Source organism: Pristis pectinata, chromosome 5 (assembly GCF_009764475.1).
Source record: "Pristis pectinata isolate sPriPec2 chromosome 5, sPriPec2.1.pri, whole genome shotgun sequence".
Classification (NCBI taxonomy): Eukaryota; Metazoa; Chordata; class Chondrichthyes; order Rhinopristiformes; family Pristidae; genus Pristis; species Pristis pectinata.
In genome coordinates, this window is record NC_067409.1 from 79026509 (window position 1) to 79044220 (window position 17712).

Below are 17712 nucleotides of genomic sequence, written 5' to 3' on the forward strand. Positions count from 1 at the left end.
TTTAAAGGACATGCATTTAAGGTGAGAGGGGGGGAATGTTTAAGGTAGATGTGTGGGGCAAGTTTTTTTTCCACACAGAGAGTGGTAGATGCCTGGAACGGGCTGCCAGGGGTAGTGCTGGAAGCAGATACGATAGTGGCATTTAAGAGGCTCTTACATAGATGCATGAATATGCAGGAAATGGAGGGACGTGGATTGTGTACCGGAAGAAGAGACTTAGTTTAATTTGGCATTGTGTTTGCCGCAGACATGGTGGCCCTGTGCTGTACTGTTCTATGTTCTATGTTCACCTCCACCCATGTTACATGCAGTGTTGGTTCCTGACCCACCTCTGTCAAAACTGGAAGTGGGCAAGTTTCAAAAGTCAAAACTTGAAAATTTCACTTCCAACTCATGCCTTCGTTAAAGGATTGTGAATCCAGTCATCTACCTTGGCAGAAAACCTGAATTTTGCAATGGAATTACAGAGGCTATCAGTGCTTATCTACAGGATAAACTGCTGAAGTCCTCATGTGCAGGAGATTGCAGGAGTTGCTGCCTAATTTGCCCTGCTCCTTTGCTGCTTTGGAATCAATGAGGGGCCAAGAAGCTGTTGTGTCTACATATCATTTCTTCACTAACCATGGTGGATAAACATAGGTTTGCTGCATTGAGGTTTTGTGATTTTTTAAAAATGTGATATATGATAATTACTGTAAAACAACTCTTGCATGAAAATCTGTTTTCACAAGTCGTGAGCTTCAACGTTTACAGTCTTTTCAAGTAAACTTTTTTCTACTTTCATCACTTCTCCTTAATCCTGCTTTTCCTTTCCCTTATTTGCTCTGTGTATACGATTTATATGCAGGTTGTACATCCTGTTTTACATTTCCTAGTTTGGACTCAGTAAGGATTTGTCTGTATGACTGGAGAACCGCACTGGTTGTTTCTGCTGTTCACAAATATGACATGTCTCCAGTAGAGGGTGCCACATTAGATTAGCCTCCAGTTTCAGCAAGTCTCTGCTCGAAAGTTCTGTCGCCTGCTGTCAGCAGAATGAACAGCAAGTGCAGTTCCTTCATCAATGTCTATGAATTTTGGGCCAATACTTTGCATTTACTTGATATCTGGCATTTATACTTCCCAATTTTTGGTTTCTAATCAGCCCCTGTGGATGCTCACTTCTAGTTTATGTAAAAACCATTGCAGTTTGAACCAAAAGGGTAATTTCTATTCTGTATGGGGGGAGAAAAAGTGATGATCACTCTGCCAAGTATTTCTATAAAGAGAATTTTGGGCCGTTGCTTGCATAATTTCCTCTCATGCAGTATGTTTTAAACTTCTTAAGTTCAGATATCAAGATATTTGTTGAATGTTGGTGCCTGTGTGGTAACTGCATGCCAGTTACCAATGTGATCAATGTCATAATTACAACTGAAGGGTCTTTCTTTTTTTTCTCCCAGGGCCTCTCAACATCTGCACCATCTTCTGGTGCTTGTCCCCTGGCTCCACCTCCTCCTCCTCCTGGACCCCCTCCTATCCTGCCATCAGAAACACCAAAGGATGAGGCGCGTTCCCAACTGTTTGCTCAACTTAACCAAGGGGAAGGCATTACTAAAGGTAAGCACATCAGAACAGCTACGCATCTTCGGGTGCACACAGGACTAGGGTAGGACAGAAGTCCCTAGTCTCTGCCATTTCTCATTATTAATGTATCTGACTTACCTTTAGAAGTAGATAACAGGTAGAATAATTGGTAAATACCAAAAAAACTCATTATAGACAATAGGAGCAGAAGTAGACCATTCGGCCCTTCGAGTCTGCACTGCCATTTTGAGATCACGGCTGATCCTCAACAATCAATATCCTGTTCCTGCCTTGTCCCCATATCCCTTGATTCCCCTATCTATAAGAAACCTATCTAGCTCCTTCTTGAAAGTGCCCAGAGAATTGGCCTCCACTGCCCTCTGAGGCAGTGCATTCCACAAATTCACAACCCTCTGGGAGAAGAAGATTTTCCTCACCTCTGTCCTAAATGGCTTAGCCCTTATTCTTAAATCATGCCCCCTGGTCCTGGACTTCCCCAACATCTGGAACATATTCCCTGTCTCTATCTTGTCCAATCCCTTAATAATCCTGTATGTTTCAATCAGATCCCCTCTCAATCTTCTCAATTCCAGCGTGTACAATCCCAGTCTCTCCAACCTCTCAGCATAAGACAGTCCCGACATCCCCGGAATTAACCTCGTAAACCTACGCTGCATGCCCTCTATAGCCAGGATATCCTTCCTTAACCCTGGAGACCAAAACTGTACACAATACTCCAGGAGTGGTCTCACCAGGGCCCTGTACAAATGGAAAAGAATCTCTTTGCTTTTGTACTCAATTCCCCTTGTAATACAGGCCAACATTCCATTAGCCTTCATCACTGCCTGCTGCACTTGCTCATTCACTTTCAGTGACTGATGAACAAGGACTCCTAGATCCCTTTGTATTTCCCCCTTACCTAACTCCACACCATTCAGATAATAATCCGCCTTCCTGTTCCTGCTCCCAAAGTGGATAACCTCACACTTATCCACATTAAACTTCATCTGCCAAGTATCTGCCCACTTACCCAACCTATCCAAATCACCCTGAATTCTCCTAACTTCCTCTACACATGTCGCACTGGCACCCAACTTTGTATCATCAGCAAACTTGCTAATGTTATTGACAATGCCTTCATCTAAATCATCAACATAGATCGTAAACAGCTGTGGTCCCAGCACCGAGCCCTGTGGCACCCCACTAGTCACGGCCTGCCATTCTGAGAAACATCCATTCACCCCTACCCTTTGTTTCCTATCCGCCAACCAGTTTTCTATCCATGTTAATACCCACTCCCCAATTCCATGAGCCCTAATTTTACCCACCAATCTCCTGTGCGGCACTTTATCAAATGCCTTCTGAAAGTCGAGGTATACAACATCCACTGAATCTCCCTCGTCTATTTTCTTGGTTACGTCCTCAAAAAACTCCAGTAGATTAGTCAAGCATGATTTGCCCTTGGTAAATCCATGTTGACTCGACCCAATCCTATCATTGCTATCCAAATATGCCGCTATTTCATCCTTAATAATGGAATCTAGCATCTTCCCCACCACAGATGTTAGGCTAACTGGACGATAGTTCCCCGTTTTCTCCCTCCCTCCTTTCTTAAAAAGTGGGATAACATTAGCTATTCTCCAATCCTCAGGAACTGACCCTGAATCTAAGGAACATCGGAAAATGATCACCAATGCATCCACAATTTCTAGAGCCACCTCCTTTAGTATCCTGGGATGCAGACCATCTGGACCTGGGGATTTGTCAGTCTTCAGCCCCATTAGTCTACCCATCACCATTTCTTTCCCAATGTCAATCCACTTCAGTTCCTCTGTCACCCTCTGCCTTTTGTCCATCCTCACTTCTGGGAGATTTCTTACGTCTTCCCTCGTGAAGACAGATCCAAAGTACTTATTAAATTCGACTGCCATCTCCCTGTTTCCCGTAATAATTTCACCCGATTCGGTCTTCAAGGGCCCAACATTGTTCCTAACTAACTTCTTTCCCTTCACATACCTAAAAAAGCTTTTGCTATTCTCCTTAATATTCCTGGCTAGCTTGCCTTTGTACCTCATTTTTTCTTCCCGAGTTACCTTTTTAGTTAAATTCTGCTGCACCTTAAAAATTTCCCAATCTTCTATCTTCCCACTCAGCTTGGCTCTGCCATACTTCTTCCTTTTTAACACAATGCTATCTCAGACTTCCTTTGTCAGCCATGGTGGCCCCTTCCCCCTCTTTGAGTCTTTCCTTCTCTGGGGAATAAACCTATTCTGCACCTTGTGCATTATTCCCAAGAATACCTGCCATTGCTGTTCCACTGACAATTCTGCTAGGATGCCCGCCCAGTCAACTTTAGCCAGCTCCTCCCTCATGGCTCCATAGTCTCCTTTGTTCAACTGCAAAATTGACCCTTCTGATTTGCCCTTTTCCCTCTCCAATTGCAGATAAAAACTTATCATGTTATGGTCACTACCTCCCAATGGCTCCTTTACTTCGAGTTCTCTTATCAAATCCTGCTCATTACACAGCACTAAATCCAGAATAGCCCTCTCCCTGGTCGGCTCTTGTACCAGCTGCTCCAAGAATGCATCCTGGAGGCACTCTATAAACTCCCTTTCCTGGGGTCCAGTACCAGCCTGATTTTCCCAGTCCATTTGCATATTGAAATCCCCCATAACTACTGTGACATTAACCTTGCCACATGCCAACATTAACTCACTATTCAGCTTGCACCCAATATCCATGCCACCGTTCGGAGGCCTGTAGATAACACCCATTAGGGTCTTTTTGCCCTTACAGTTCCTCAGTTCTATCCACACTGACTCTACTTCTCCTGATTCAACGTCCCCCCCTTGCAAGAGACTGAAACTCATTCCGCACCAACAGGGCCACCCCACCCCCTCTGCCCACCTTCCTGTCCTTACGATAGCATGTATACCCTTGAAAATTCATTTCCCAGGTCTGATCTCCCTGCAGCCATGTCTCCGTTATCCCAACAACATCATACTTACCCATTCGTATCTGAGCTTCAAGCTCGCCTACCTTATTCCTGACACTCCGTGCATTCAGATATAGGATTTTTAACCCATTTCTCCTCTCTCCATTCGTATTAATGTTCCGAAATTGTGTAGTTCCTACCTGTCTTCTACCCTCCATCTCGCTATCCCCTCTGTCATTCTGTTGTCCATAGTGCAGGAAAATACAAAATTTGGCACTGAATTGGAGGGTGGGGTGGAAAGGTACTCAGTATATTGATGGGAGTTCTGAAAGTTGTCATCCTTGTGTTATTAAGTTAGTTGCTGCATATTCTTCTGACAAATATTTGAAGTGCAACCAATTCAAATGTAAAAGGCATGTGGCTGAATTATTCTACCACATTGTTACAATTGGTAGTTTTGCAGGCTTACCAATACAGTCTTTAAGCCACCCAATTAAAGAAGTTTCCTGGACCTTAAGCATGTTTAAAACTTACAGGTCTGTCGAGCTGGTTTGACCTATTCAAAAACCTGTGTGAACCTTTGAATACTTGTGACCACCATTATGGATCTCAAGGGGCAGCTGTGTTGAGTGATACAGGTGTTTAGAGAAGAGATGCCCAGATGTTTGCATTTGGAAGGCTGTATTCAGGACCGAGCAGAAGGCTGTGGGCCAAAATTGTTGCTGGCATTTCCATGTAGTGAAGCTGTAGTGCATGGAGGCTGATGGACAGTTGCAATGATATCAGACAGCCCAAACTTTTACCTTGCACATTGAGTCTTTGAAGACTGAAGTAGGTCTATTTGGCCCACTGCTGGAGAGTCTAAGCAGCCACAGTCCTGCATCTTCCACCTCATCAGCTTCCTAACCCTCTGACCATATCTCTCCTTCCCTCCAACTCTTTCCCTGCATTCTTGCTAAAACTATGGAATGTAGGTGAGGCCACACCCAGATACTATGTAGTCCTGGTTTTATTTCAAGTGAGATTTAATTGCTTTAAAGGGAATTCAGAGATCACCACTAGGTTTGTGCCTGGGGTGAAGAGGTTGCCTTATGAGATAAGATTAGGCCTATACTCACTGGAGTTTAGAAGAAATAGAGATAATCATTCAATTTCTGAGGGGTTTCATGAGGTGTGTGCTGAGAGGATGTTTCCCGCTGTGGGGAGAGAAATAAGTGGTCACCTATTTAAGATGGATGATGAGAAAGTTCTTCTCTGAGGTATTGCGTCTTTGTTGCTCTGTATCCCAGTGAGCTGTAGTGGGTGAATTGTTGAATACAGTTAAGGCATATCTTTAGTCTAAAGGAGAGCCAAGGGTTCTGGAAATGGGCATGGAAATTAGCCATGGTGTTACTGAATGAAAGAATAGGCTCAAGGGCCAGTTTGGCCTTCTCTTATTTAATGTTTAATGGTGGAAGATAAAGGGGGAAGGGACTGGTCAATGGTTCCTGATGCCTTAATATGTAGTAACATATTGGAGGCCATTCAGTGGATCAAACAAAAAATCACCTTTGACTGTATTTCCTTATAATTTGGGTGTTCCTGGTTTAGAGGGTTAAATTATTAGGAACGATTACATGAAGGCCCCCAGCAATGTAATGCAATCAACTGAAGGTGGTCAGAACAAGCCCTGTCCACAGAAGGGCTGGAAAAAAATAATGGGATAGCCAGATAAGTCTGGCTTGCCAGAATTGGTAAAGCTGTTAGACATCTGAAAGTTAGAAACATTCAGATGTCCTTGGAATATAAAAACACTGTGTCATTAAAGGTGAGCAGGCCCACATAGTGGGTGCCAAGCTGGATGTTTTGTTTTTACAGCATGTTAAGTCCACAGCGATAGAGATGTAGTTTCGTCTGTGAGTGGCAAGTAAATGGATTGCATAATCACTTTACACCTGATTACCATACCGGCACAGGGAGTGGTTTAGGAAGGAAAGCAGGAAGAATAATAAATTTTAACAACACACACAAAATGCTGGAGGAACTCAACAGGTCGGGTAGCATTTATGCAGAGAAACAAACGTTTTGGGTTGAGACCCTTCATCAGGACTGGTTTTAAGTTTGGATTGCTGAATAAAAAAAATGGAGATTTTTTTTTCTGCCGTGACCTTCATACCCAGGACTGGAAAGCAGCAAACTTTGCATTTACCCAAACCAACCAAGCTTGAGGGAATTTCAGGATGCACTCTAATTACGTGTAGGGTGAGCTTGCAGTTGATGAATTTGGTGATAATTTTTAGCTGTAATGAGATCCCAGTGACCAAAAAGTTAACCATAAAAATTTTCTGAAGAAGCCATCTTCCTTTTTAAGAAATTAATTACATATGGAGTACTCCTTGATCCAATCCATTTGGATAAATATAGTGCACAGTATGATCCTAAAAGCATTAAAATAACATTAAGTCTTTGCAAATGTGTTATATTTTAAAGCAATTTGAATCATCTGTTGGAAAGTTACAGAACACTCAATGAAAAGGTTACCCAAACCACTCATTTGGAAGGATATATACAACAATAAGCAATTAAAAAGTATTAAAAAACAAAAAGAGGTTAAGTGGATGGGTAAAACCAAGGAAAATTGAAATCACTTAACTTGAACCTGAGAAGTAATGGAACTCTGAAGAGGCATAGAGGTTCATGTACGCTGATAGTTTAAATGTCATGGGCAAGTACAGAACATAATTCAAAAGGTGAATGCTAGACTTTGTATTCAGAGAGCAGGATGCATGTGGAAGTCGAAGTTATGCTACAGGCGTATGAAGTCCTAGTTACACCATACCTGGAATACGATGAGTAATTCTGACACCATCACAGGAAAAATATAGATTTAGCAGGACAATTCCTGGACCCCAAGGGTTAAATTACAAAAAGAGATTCCACAAACTTGGGTGGGATTCCTTGGGATCAGATTCTAGCCTTGAGACATAAAGAGAATCTCACAGGATGGTTAGAGAGAAATTATTGCCTTAGGTTGTGGAGTCTGGGACTTATAGTCAAAAGTAGTAGGGCTGTTCAGGAGTGAAAATTCATTAAGAGCTCTCTTGCAAACAACAATTTATATCAGATCAAAAGTTAATCTTAAATTCTAGTTAACCAAATCAATATAGAAAATTGGGTCAGAGGTGAACATGTGCGCCTATAAATTGGACTAATTTGTTTTTATGGGCAGGTTACACCTAGAAGTCTTTTTATGCATCTTTTCATGTGATACTGACTTTTCCAATGGAACTCCTGCCCATTGGGAAATCAGACCAGGCACATTCACCTCAACAGCTGATGCTTCCCTAGTGTTGTTTGCACAGGTGATGATATCATCAATTGGTGTGATGCTCATTACAGAAATTACAGCAATAACGTGCAACCTATGACCATTGTTGGAGTACTCTGCTTTTCTACTTTTTTCCCTAAGTGGTGAGTAACTAACAAGGTGTTAGATTTTCAGAGTGACCTGGATATTCCTGTCTATGAATTACTGGAAGCTAAATTGCAGGTTGAGAAACCAGGAAGGCAAACAGAATCTTGGCCTTTACTGAGAGGATTTGAGTACAAGAGTAAAGACTTCTGCAGTTATAAGGGGGGGGGGCAACACTTGGCACACTGTGTACCAATCTGGTTTCTGTACATAAGTATGTACTTGCAAGAGGGAATACAACAAAGATTTGTCATACTGACTCCTGGCATGGGGAATTTTTCTATCAGGAAAAGACAAGGAATAAACTCTTGAATTCAGAAATATTAGAAATTCACAATACGCTTACAGAGCTCGACAGAGAAAATATAGGTATGATGGTCTCCATGCAGGGTTACTCAAACCAAGGTCACTAGCTCAAGATAAGGACTTGACCACTCAGGACTGAGATGAGAGGAAACTTCTTCACCCAAAGAATGGGGAATTGATCTGTACCAAAAATCACAGCAGGGGCAGACTACACTCAGTGGAGAGCATTTTGTTTCCCTAGGAAAGGTCACACAATAAACATTGGTAAGGCAACAAACAATGTACATTGAGAAAGTTGCATGCAATGCATATTGGGAAGGTCACATACAGCATTCAGTAAGTTCATACAAAATGCACAGTAAAATAGTTAGACACATTGTGCTTGGGTAAATGCATCCCCATTTTGTACAAAGCAATACAGTCATGTTGGCTCAGAGACATGAATGTTAGCCAAATTGGTCTCTAACACCTTGCAGATGGAGCCTTGGTTTACTCACTCATCTGTAGGTTAACATACCACTTATAATGTAGCACTCCCATCACATGGCATCAAAGCTAAGCGTAACACAGGCTTAATTTGCTGAGTACAATATTATTCTATATTCTAATACAACTTCTGTAAATTTAATCTTCTGAATCTGAGGCAAGAGTGCTTTTCATCATTGAAATTAGTACTTCATTAAATCATTTAGTAACTAAAACTGAAGGAGACTGATGCAGCCCCACTGTAATGTGGGGCAGTGTGAGGTCATGTACTTTCGTAAGAGGGATCAAAGGATGGATGATTATCTAAATGGAAAAAGACTGCAAGTAAGTGAAGCACAGAGGAATTAGAGTGTTCTTGTGTATGACTCTCAAAATGTTGGCAGGTAGGTGCAACCAGAAGTTAAGAGGGCAAATGGCATGTTGGCCTCTTACAAGTTTAAAGCCCAAGGTAGATCAATTATGATCATGTTAAATGGCAGCACAGGCTTCAGGAGCCAGGTCTTACTCCTGCTATTTTCTTGTGTGTATGGCAGAGAGTTGTAAGTGTTGTATTAAAAAAGTAAAATTTGGGCCATTGCAAAGTCCAGTTGTCCCTGGTATACAAAATACAATGGCTGCTCTGTGTTGTGTTTCACCTTTAGTACATTGTAGGACTTTTGGGAACTTTAGAAAAAAGAATTTTTTTTCCAGAGAGCTGTGCAGTTGTTCACTTTCAGATATATTGGGTGAAACTGATAATTTGAGAGTTGGATTTGAAAGCACATGTGTAAAACTGAACAGGACAATTTCTGTGCACGTAGGATAAATGCTGGCAGAGCATGAGTAACAGTTTCCTTCTAGTACATTCTGTGTGCAATGCAGAAAACAGCAAGCCTATTAACTATTTGTGGACAGCTAGTAGAATCACCCCAGCAGTTAAGATTACTACACAGGTTTGCCCTCTAGAGGCCAATGTTTATGGTGGATATTGTTAGGTTGTTGAAATACTTGTGTAAAGATTACCTAGAAATTCCAGTGTACTCTAATTTCCACCACATCAAAACTCACTTGCAACTAATACCCAAAAATGTCCTACAGGGTGCCCTTCCCCCAAGCCTGGGTTCAGGAGAGTGGTTAGAGACGAGGGCAAGCCAGTAGTCAGTTTGGGGATAGAGGGGGGTGGTTTGGGGCAGGTGGGCCATGGAAATTGAAAAGAAGTCTGGCCAAGGGAAGGGGAGGGAAAAAAATTGGCGACACTGGTGGAAAGGGTTCTGCAAGCTGCATTAGGGGAGGGGGAATCAGCCAGCATTAAGCAAGTAATGTATCACAGCCTTTGTCATTGGAATGGAGAATCTGGACAGCAGGGGAAGGGGTAAATTGGCCAGTATCAGTGGAGGGCGAAAGTCAGTCCAACATTGGCGAAGGGGGGTGGGGGGGGTGGTGGAATGGGAAGATGGGTAACACAGGTCTGGGAGATTAGGAGTACTGGCATTGGGGTAAAGATCCCTGAAGGTGGCAACACTGGTAGATAACGTGGTTAAGGCAGCATATGAGATACTGGTGTTCTTTAGTCAGGGCAATGAATACAAGAGCAGGGAGGTTATGCTCCAACCTTAAAACCTCAGTCAGACCTTGGAGTATTGTGTGCAGTTCTGATTGCCACACTATAGGAAAGATGTGATAGCAGTGGAGATTTACAAGGAAGTGTTTCAGTTAAGAGGAGAGATAAGTAGAGGAGGTTAAGAGGTATATACATTTGAGGGATATAGATAGAGTGCAGGAAACTTTTTCCCATATCAGAGGTGAATAAAACATGAGGACAAGGATTTGGGGTAAGAGGCAAGATAAATAGAGGGGATCTCTTTCACCCAGAGAGTGGCAAGTACCTGGAATACACTAGTTGGGAGAGTGGTGGAAGCAGAGTTGCTGACAGCATTTAAGAAGTGTCTGGATAAGTACTTGAATTGCCTAGGCAATGAAGGCTTCAAGCCAAGTGCTGGAAGATGGATGCCACTGGGTGGTGATGGTCTAGTTCCTTGTAGTATCACTTTGTGACATCTGTTTCAGATTTGTTTATCAATTTGAAGTCATTTACCAAAGTGGTTTATCTTGTTCACAGACAGCGTACTCTATTTTTTTCTTACTCAGTTTCAGGATTGGCACTGCTAGCATGCCAGCATTTATTGTCATCTCTAATTGTGGCTTGCTGGGCCATTTTGGAGTTAACCATATGGGTTGGATCTAGATTCACATGTACACAGCCTGAATGAGGATGTCAGACTTGAAGGATATTAGTGAATGAGATGGGTTTTCACAAAAAGCTGGTAGATTTCATTGTTATAATTATTAAGAAACTGCAGATTATTAGTTGACTAAGATCCAGTGGATTTCTAGTCATGTACATGGATTATTGATCCAGGCCTCTGGATTAATATTACGGTAACAACTGCTATGTCACGATCACATCCTAATGTGATATTATATTCATCAAAATTCTGATACTGGCCAAAAGGCAGTAATGAGAAGTTATGTGGTTAGAATAGGGGAACAGATTATTCTCTTTAGGGCAGAGACAGTAAATGGAGATGTAATAGAGATATTTAAAGTTGTAATAGTGTTGGAGGTTTAGAAAAATTAGTAACTTCTTTCACTGGCAGGTAAATTTGTAATCACATATTCAAGGTAACAGGCAGAAAAAGAGTGGAAGTGATGGGTATTTTTGTTAACATAGTAAGTTGCTATGATTTGGAATACCTAGCTTGAAAAGGAAGAAGAAGCAGATTTGGTAGTAATTGTCAAATAGACTTCAGTACTGATCATGAAAATATTGGAGGATCTTAAGGCCATAGCAGAGAAGCAGGACAAATTTGATGGCTCTTTCAAAGAACCAGTACAGGCCAATGGGCAAATCAATATTGTATCCTTATAAAATTCAGGTTCTGTAGCTATTGAGAACCTTTACTCAATGCTCCCTTATGTTCCTTTTGGAGCATGCATGGTACTTGGCTGCATGGTTTTCATCATATGCTCCTTAATTTAATGAACAAAAGAATGGAGATACAAGAGACTGCAGATGCTGGAATCTAGAGCAACAAGCAACCTGCGGGAGGAACTCAGTGGGTTAAGCAACATCTATGGGGGGGGGGGGGGGGGGGGGGGTGGGGGCACGGTGGAAAGAGGGGGAGGAATTGTTGACACAGGACTGATGCTGGTTGACCCACTAAGTTCCTCCAGTAGATTGTTGCTCCAGTACTTAATGTTTTACCCAGGCTTGTATGGCAAATTCAATCAATTTATTCATCAAGGCCAGCACAGTGATGCAGCAGGTAGTACTGCTAGCTCACAGATCCAGCCTTCCAGGTTTGTCTTGATCTCCGGTGCTGTCTGTGTGACCGTATGAGCTTTGCCTAAGTGCTCCGGTTTCCTCCCACATCCCAAAGATGTGCCGTTTGGTAGATTAATTGGCTGCTATAAATTGCCCTTTGTGTAAGTGGGTGTTAGGAGAATTGACGGGAGCTGATGCTCTGGTGAGGGAGAATGGGATACAGGGAAGTAAGTGGGGCAATAGGACTGATGGGATTTTCATGAGAGTTGCCGTAGACACAATGGTTCGAATGCCATTAAAATATGAATATTTATTCTGTAGGTCTTCGCCATGTTGCTGATGACCAGAAGACTCACAAGAATCCGAATCTTCGTTCGCAGAGTGGGCCTGTCAATTCACCATCAAAGACTTGCTTGGCTAGTCCTACATCTCCCATGTCTCCTCTGCAACAGCCAAGAACACCTGTACTGGAGTTAGAAGGAAAGAAGTGGAGAGTGGTAAATATAACCAAATAGAAGATCAGGTTTCCAATGTAACAAGGAACAGATGCAATGTCTTATAGTGCCCTACCCTCCATGCCTCTCCCTCTGTCAGTCAACTTCCCCTCTCCTACCCATTAGTTTTCTCCTCATCATCTCCCTTCACCTCCAATCTGCTCTTCACATTTCTTTTATGGATCTCTACTCTCCACAGTGCTGGGAAATCACAGAGGGTTCTTTGTGTGTATTTATATTCTACCATGCATAGTGCCTTGAACTTCACACACTGGAATATTGGAACCAGAAGCAATGCACAGAACTGCTGTGGACCTTCCACCACCGCAAAGGTTGCCCTTTAATACTAGTTTTTAAACTTCTGAACCATAGACTGGGGTCTTCCATCAAATAGGGTGGAACAGGGAAGAATGAGCGTGCGTTATACATAACCTTTCCAGATCCCAGAATAAATCAAAGCCAACAAGTAATATTTGAAGTGTAACTAATGTTGTAATGCAGGAAGCACAGCAGCTAAGTTGCAGTTGGATATTGACCAACTGATCCATTTTTGGCAATGTTTTTTGAGGGATAAAGCTCAAAAGGATAACTTTCGATGATCTTGGACCTTTTTTTTTTACATGCACCTGAGAGGGCAGATGGGATTTCAGTATGGCATCTCATTCATTGGACAATACCTGCTTCACTTAAGTCTTCTTGAGTACTGGACTTAATATGGTTTCTTGACACATTCAATGCCTTTTATTATTTTTTTGGAAGCCAGCTAAGGCAGTAAAAGCTGAGTGGGGATGAGACACTAAATATTACTCAGATGCAAGTTTCTGAAAAAAAAATCAGCATTCTCAAATTAAGACCACACAATTCTTTGTGAAGTCCCAGGAGGTTAATGAGTGTGTGATATTTGACTTTTTGTTGATATCAGCAACAAAAAATACTAACACAAACGATGAGGGTTTCACTATTAACAAAGGCATTTTTTAAGTAGATTTGTGTAATGAATGTCGAGTCTATACTGAGAATGGAGCAGAGTATCTTTCGTTGAGTAGATAGCTTTTATTACATGCAGAGTGACCAACTGTGGACCAGTGGCTGATCATTTATCAGATAATTTTGAATTTCTTCCTTTGACCATTGTGTATTGAAATTAATTAGTTATAAATTTGTTAGATGTTAAAATAATCAGCAAGGTAGGTGGGGCATAAAAATAAATGCTGGATTTAATGAACTGTTTTTGAGCATTGTACTAGGACTACTTAAACCACACAAGACTTTTCACTGACAAGCTTCTGCACACAATTTTCACAAAAAAGTAACATTTTAAAACACAAGCCTTTTACTCTTGTATAACTTTTCTTATTTTGGGAACTTAATTTTACTAAAAAAATTAATGTCCTTTGATCAACAGAATGTTTTCAAAGCATTGTACAATGGTGACATCTGCTGTTAAAGGACCATCTCTAAATCATTATATCATCTGAAACATTTTGTTCATGCATTTCAAGAGTTTGATGTTTGCTTTAAAATATATGGGTATTTTAGAAGTGGTGTGCTTCAACAGTTTGTGGAGTCAGTTGAGGGGTGATCTGACAGAGGTCAAAAAAATTATGAGGGGTATAGGGTGAATGCAGTCTTTTTCCCAGGGTTGGGGAATCAAGGACTAGAGGGCGTAGATTTAAGGTGAGAAGGGAGAGAATTAATAGGAACCCAAGGGGCAACTTTTTCCCCACAGTATGAATGAGCTGTCAGAGGAAGTGGTTGAGGCAGGTACATTAAACCTTTCCTATTACATTAAACCTTTCCTATCCATGTACCTGTCGAAGTGCCTTTTAAAAGTTGTTAGAGGGATATGGGCAAAAGGGACCAACTTAGATGGACCGGTTGAGCTGAAGAGGCTATTTGTGCCGTATGACTCTACTTTTATGTTCTATGACTTGGCTAATGATGGCACGTATCCTGTATGCCGCCTTCACCACCTTATCTACTTGTTGTGCAACTTCCAGAGATCCTTGGACTTGTGCATCAAGGTCCCTTTCAATACTCCCTAGGGTCCTACCCTTTATTAGTCCCAAAGTACATCTCACACTTATCAGGATTAAATTCCATCTGCCATCACTCTTACCAACATCATCCTCCAGCCCACAACTACCCTCCTCATTATCAACGATACCACCAATTTTTCTTGTCATCTGCAGATTCACTAATTGAACCTCATACATTTGTATCAGAATCATTAATGTATATAATGAACAATAAATGTTCCAGAATTGATCCCTATGGTACAGCACTGGCCACAGGCTTCCAATCACAGTAACAACCATTAACCCCTGCCTCCTAATACCAAGCCAACTTGTCCTTGTGTCCTATGGACTCTAATGCTTTGGACTGCCTCCTAGTTGAACTTTGGTTTATGAGATGTGCAATAACAATTATACTTTTCCTTTTTACTATATTTCTGCTGGGATTAAACACTTAGACTGTAGCAAAACATCATCAGTACCTTGAGCATGTAAATATATGGATACTAATACAATATTAGGGCATCACAGTGGTGCAGTTGCCTTCAGTGACCCAGGTTCGATCCTGACCTCCTGTGGTGTCAGTGTGGAGTTTGCTTTCTTTCTGTGGCCACGTGGGTTTCCCCTGGGTGCTCTGGTTTCCTCCAGCATCCCAAAGATGTGCAGATCAGTAGGGTAACTGACCACTGTAAGTAGATCCTAGTGTGTAGCTAAATGGTAGGATCTAGGGGGATTGGTGTGGATAATCCCTACAATCGGAATGTGGGGGAATAAAATACCATTAGCTCAGATGGGTGCTTGATGTTCAGCATAGTTTTGTTGGGCCGAAGGGCCTGTTTCAGTGCTATATTAATTTGATTTGTTATGATTCTGTTAATAACAACACTAGGAATGACTGGTGAATGAGGACTACTATACTAAGAGGCAATGTCACTGAGGCATTTCAAGTACAAGTATTCCCTCCTCCCAATTTTAAAAAGAACATTTGATTTGCTTTGTTAATTAGAGATCAAATCTGTTTCTAGGAGAGGGAAAACAGCTACCTCTGTACTAAGAGAATTGATGTACTCAAAATGATTCTTCACCTGGTGAAAATTCTTCCTTTGGTGCACATCTACTGCCTTCTAATAGGCAAAGACCTCCATGGTTTGCACCAAGGTAAAAAAGAGTTTTCGTATTTGAGAAAAACAGAAAATGCTGGAAATATTCTGCTCCCCGTACAGCATCTGATTATGTCAAGCATTATCTGTTATTATTTCTTACTTTGGGATGTAGGCTACAGCATGAATCATAATGCAATGTAAAAACATGAGTGAGTTTTAAATTTCCATGTCAGAGTTCCTGAAAAATGCTGCTGTTATACTTCTGCATAAAATTCATCGAAGAGAACAACAATTCATTATATCCAGCAACCAGATCAAAATGCTTTGCTCTCAGTGTACTTCACTGATTACAGGCATTTCCAATGATCTTAAGTACCTTTTCTGTCTCAATTGCTTCCAAAGGCTGTAGATTGCAAGAAAAGACTAGGGGTGTAAAGGTAACCAGTGTTGAAACACTAGGAAAGAAGCAGTCAGACTCTGAGCAGAAGTGACAACCTTAATTTTAAGAGCATTGATGAAAGAAATAGTAGGTGGGCTAATTTCTTGGAACATGGAAGAGAGATCGAAATTGGTCATTGCTTAGGCTCATTTTCCAGGTGGAGAAAAGGGCTGGAAGGACCAAGGTAGGAGCACATGGGCTCTGCAGCAGATCTACACTCAGAATTGGGACCTGCCTTATTTGTAAAGGTACCTTTCTTGGCATTAAGATTAGCTGCTTACCTCTGTGAGGTGTTGGAAGCACCTCTTTTAGGAGCTCTTGCCAGAATCAGAGTAGGACCTGCATCTGCTTTACTTAGAAATCCTGCAGTCGTTGTCACTAAATGGAAAGGATTACTTTTTAAAAAGTTAAAACTTTTGACTCTTCCCTGACAATGTTGTCCTTGTGACCAATCCTTCACACTGCTCTTTCAAAACCCACCAACCCCAACTTCTCAAAGTATACAGCCCGATATTCTTTCGAGGGAAATGATAAACTTACAGTGGAAGATAACGAGAGAATGTCTGGTGTCCAGTTTTGAGCCAGGCTCCTATCTCCTGGCACCCATTAGGTTGTGTTCATCTGCCATGCTACTGGTTGTGGGCCTGAAAGGCAGAATTCAAAGTTACATTCACTTTAGTCCCCAGATACTTGAGGTTGGTGGATGAGGGGCAGGGAGGATGATATTTAAACTTCCCAGTAAATGCTTTCTTATTTTTATTTTAGGAATATCAAGAGAATGAAAAAAGCCTAGTCATTTCTGAGGCAGAACTGAAACATGTTGCCTACGTCTACAAGTGTAATAACTCCGTGCTGAAAATTCAAGGCAAAATCAATTCCATTACAATTGGTAAGTAGTTAGTAAATAGTTAAAGAGCTGATAGGATTCTGTACCTCCCGCTTGACACTGCTATCATCAGGTAGGAGGTACAAAAGCCTGAAGTCCCATGCCACCAGGTTTAGGAACAGCTACTTTCCTACAACCATCAGGTTCCTGAAAGGACCTGCACAACCCAGCCTTAACAATGGAACACTGTGGACCGCCTCTTGCACTACCATGGACTTTGTTCTTTTTGCACTAATGCCTTGCTTTGCACACTCTTCTTTACTGTCTCATATAATTTATGTTCTGTGTTGTCTGAACCTACATGCTTGTGAGACCACTAAGTTTTTCACTGTACCAGTACGTCACTGTACTTGTGCACATGACAATAAACTTGTCTCAACAGAATCTGCACATCACTGCTGTCTTTTTGCATCACAGAAGCTGCCCCTTTAAGTAATTCTTTCCATTTCAGATTCCTGTAAAAAGCTTGGCCTTGTGTTTGAAAACGTGGTGGGAATAGTTGAAATCATCAATTCACGGAATGTGGAAATTCAGGTAAGGAATAATTTGCCTTAACACAAGTAAGTACTTAGTGTTAAATTAGCTGGATTATAGAAATTTAGTAGAAAATGCATGAAGAACATTTGCATAGATATTATCCCAATTAGAGTTTTGCATTGCATTCTAAAGTTATTGGATATTAAATGAACATAATACACCAGGTTTTTTTCTATTTGGTTTATCT

The 17712-nt window shown here is 41.4% G+C and overlaps 1 protein-coding gene and 1 long non-coding RNA gene across 6 annotated transcripts in view; one reads left to right on the forward strand and one right to left on the reverse strand.

Annotated features, from left to right (window-relative positions):
• The window catches only part of cap2 (cyclase associated actin cytoskeleton regulatory protein 2), a 134648-nt gene that overhangs the window by 109833 nt on the left and 7103 nt on the right, over nt 1-17712 (forward strand). For all 4 annotated transcript variants that reach the window (XM_052016562.1, XM_052016564.1, XM_052016565.1 and 1 more), the window contains 4 exons: nt 1443-1599; nt 12373-12548; nt 16868-16991; nt 17440-17522. In XM_052016562.1, coding sequence (XP_051872522.1) covers nt 1443-1599; nt 12373-12548; nt 16868-16991; nt 17440-17522 — 540 coding nt within the window. The remainder of the gene's footprint in view (nt 1-1442; nt 1600-12372; nt 12549-16867; nt 16992-17439; nt 17523-17712) is intronic.
• LOC127570753 (uncharacterized) overlaps nt 12347-17712 on the reverse strand; it is a 38002-nt gene continuing 32636 nt past the window's right edge. The window contains exons 2-4 of one of the 2 annotated variants that reach the window (XR_007956389.1): nt 16643-16746; nt 16384-16480; nt 12347-12518 (exon numbers count right to left, since the gene is read on the reverse strand). This is a non-coding gene — a long non-coding RNA (uncharacterized LOC127570753). The remainder of the gene's footprint in view (nt 12519-16383; nt 16481-16642; nt 16747-17712) is intronic. The other variant, XR_007956390.1, reaches the window with a different exon arrangement.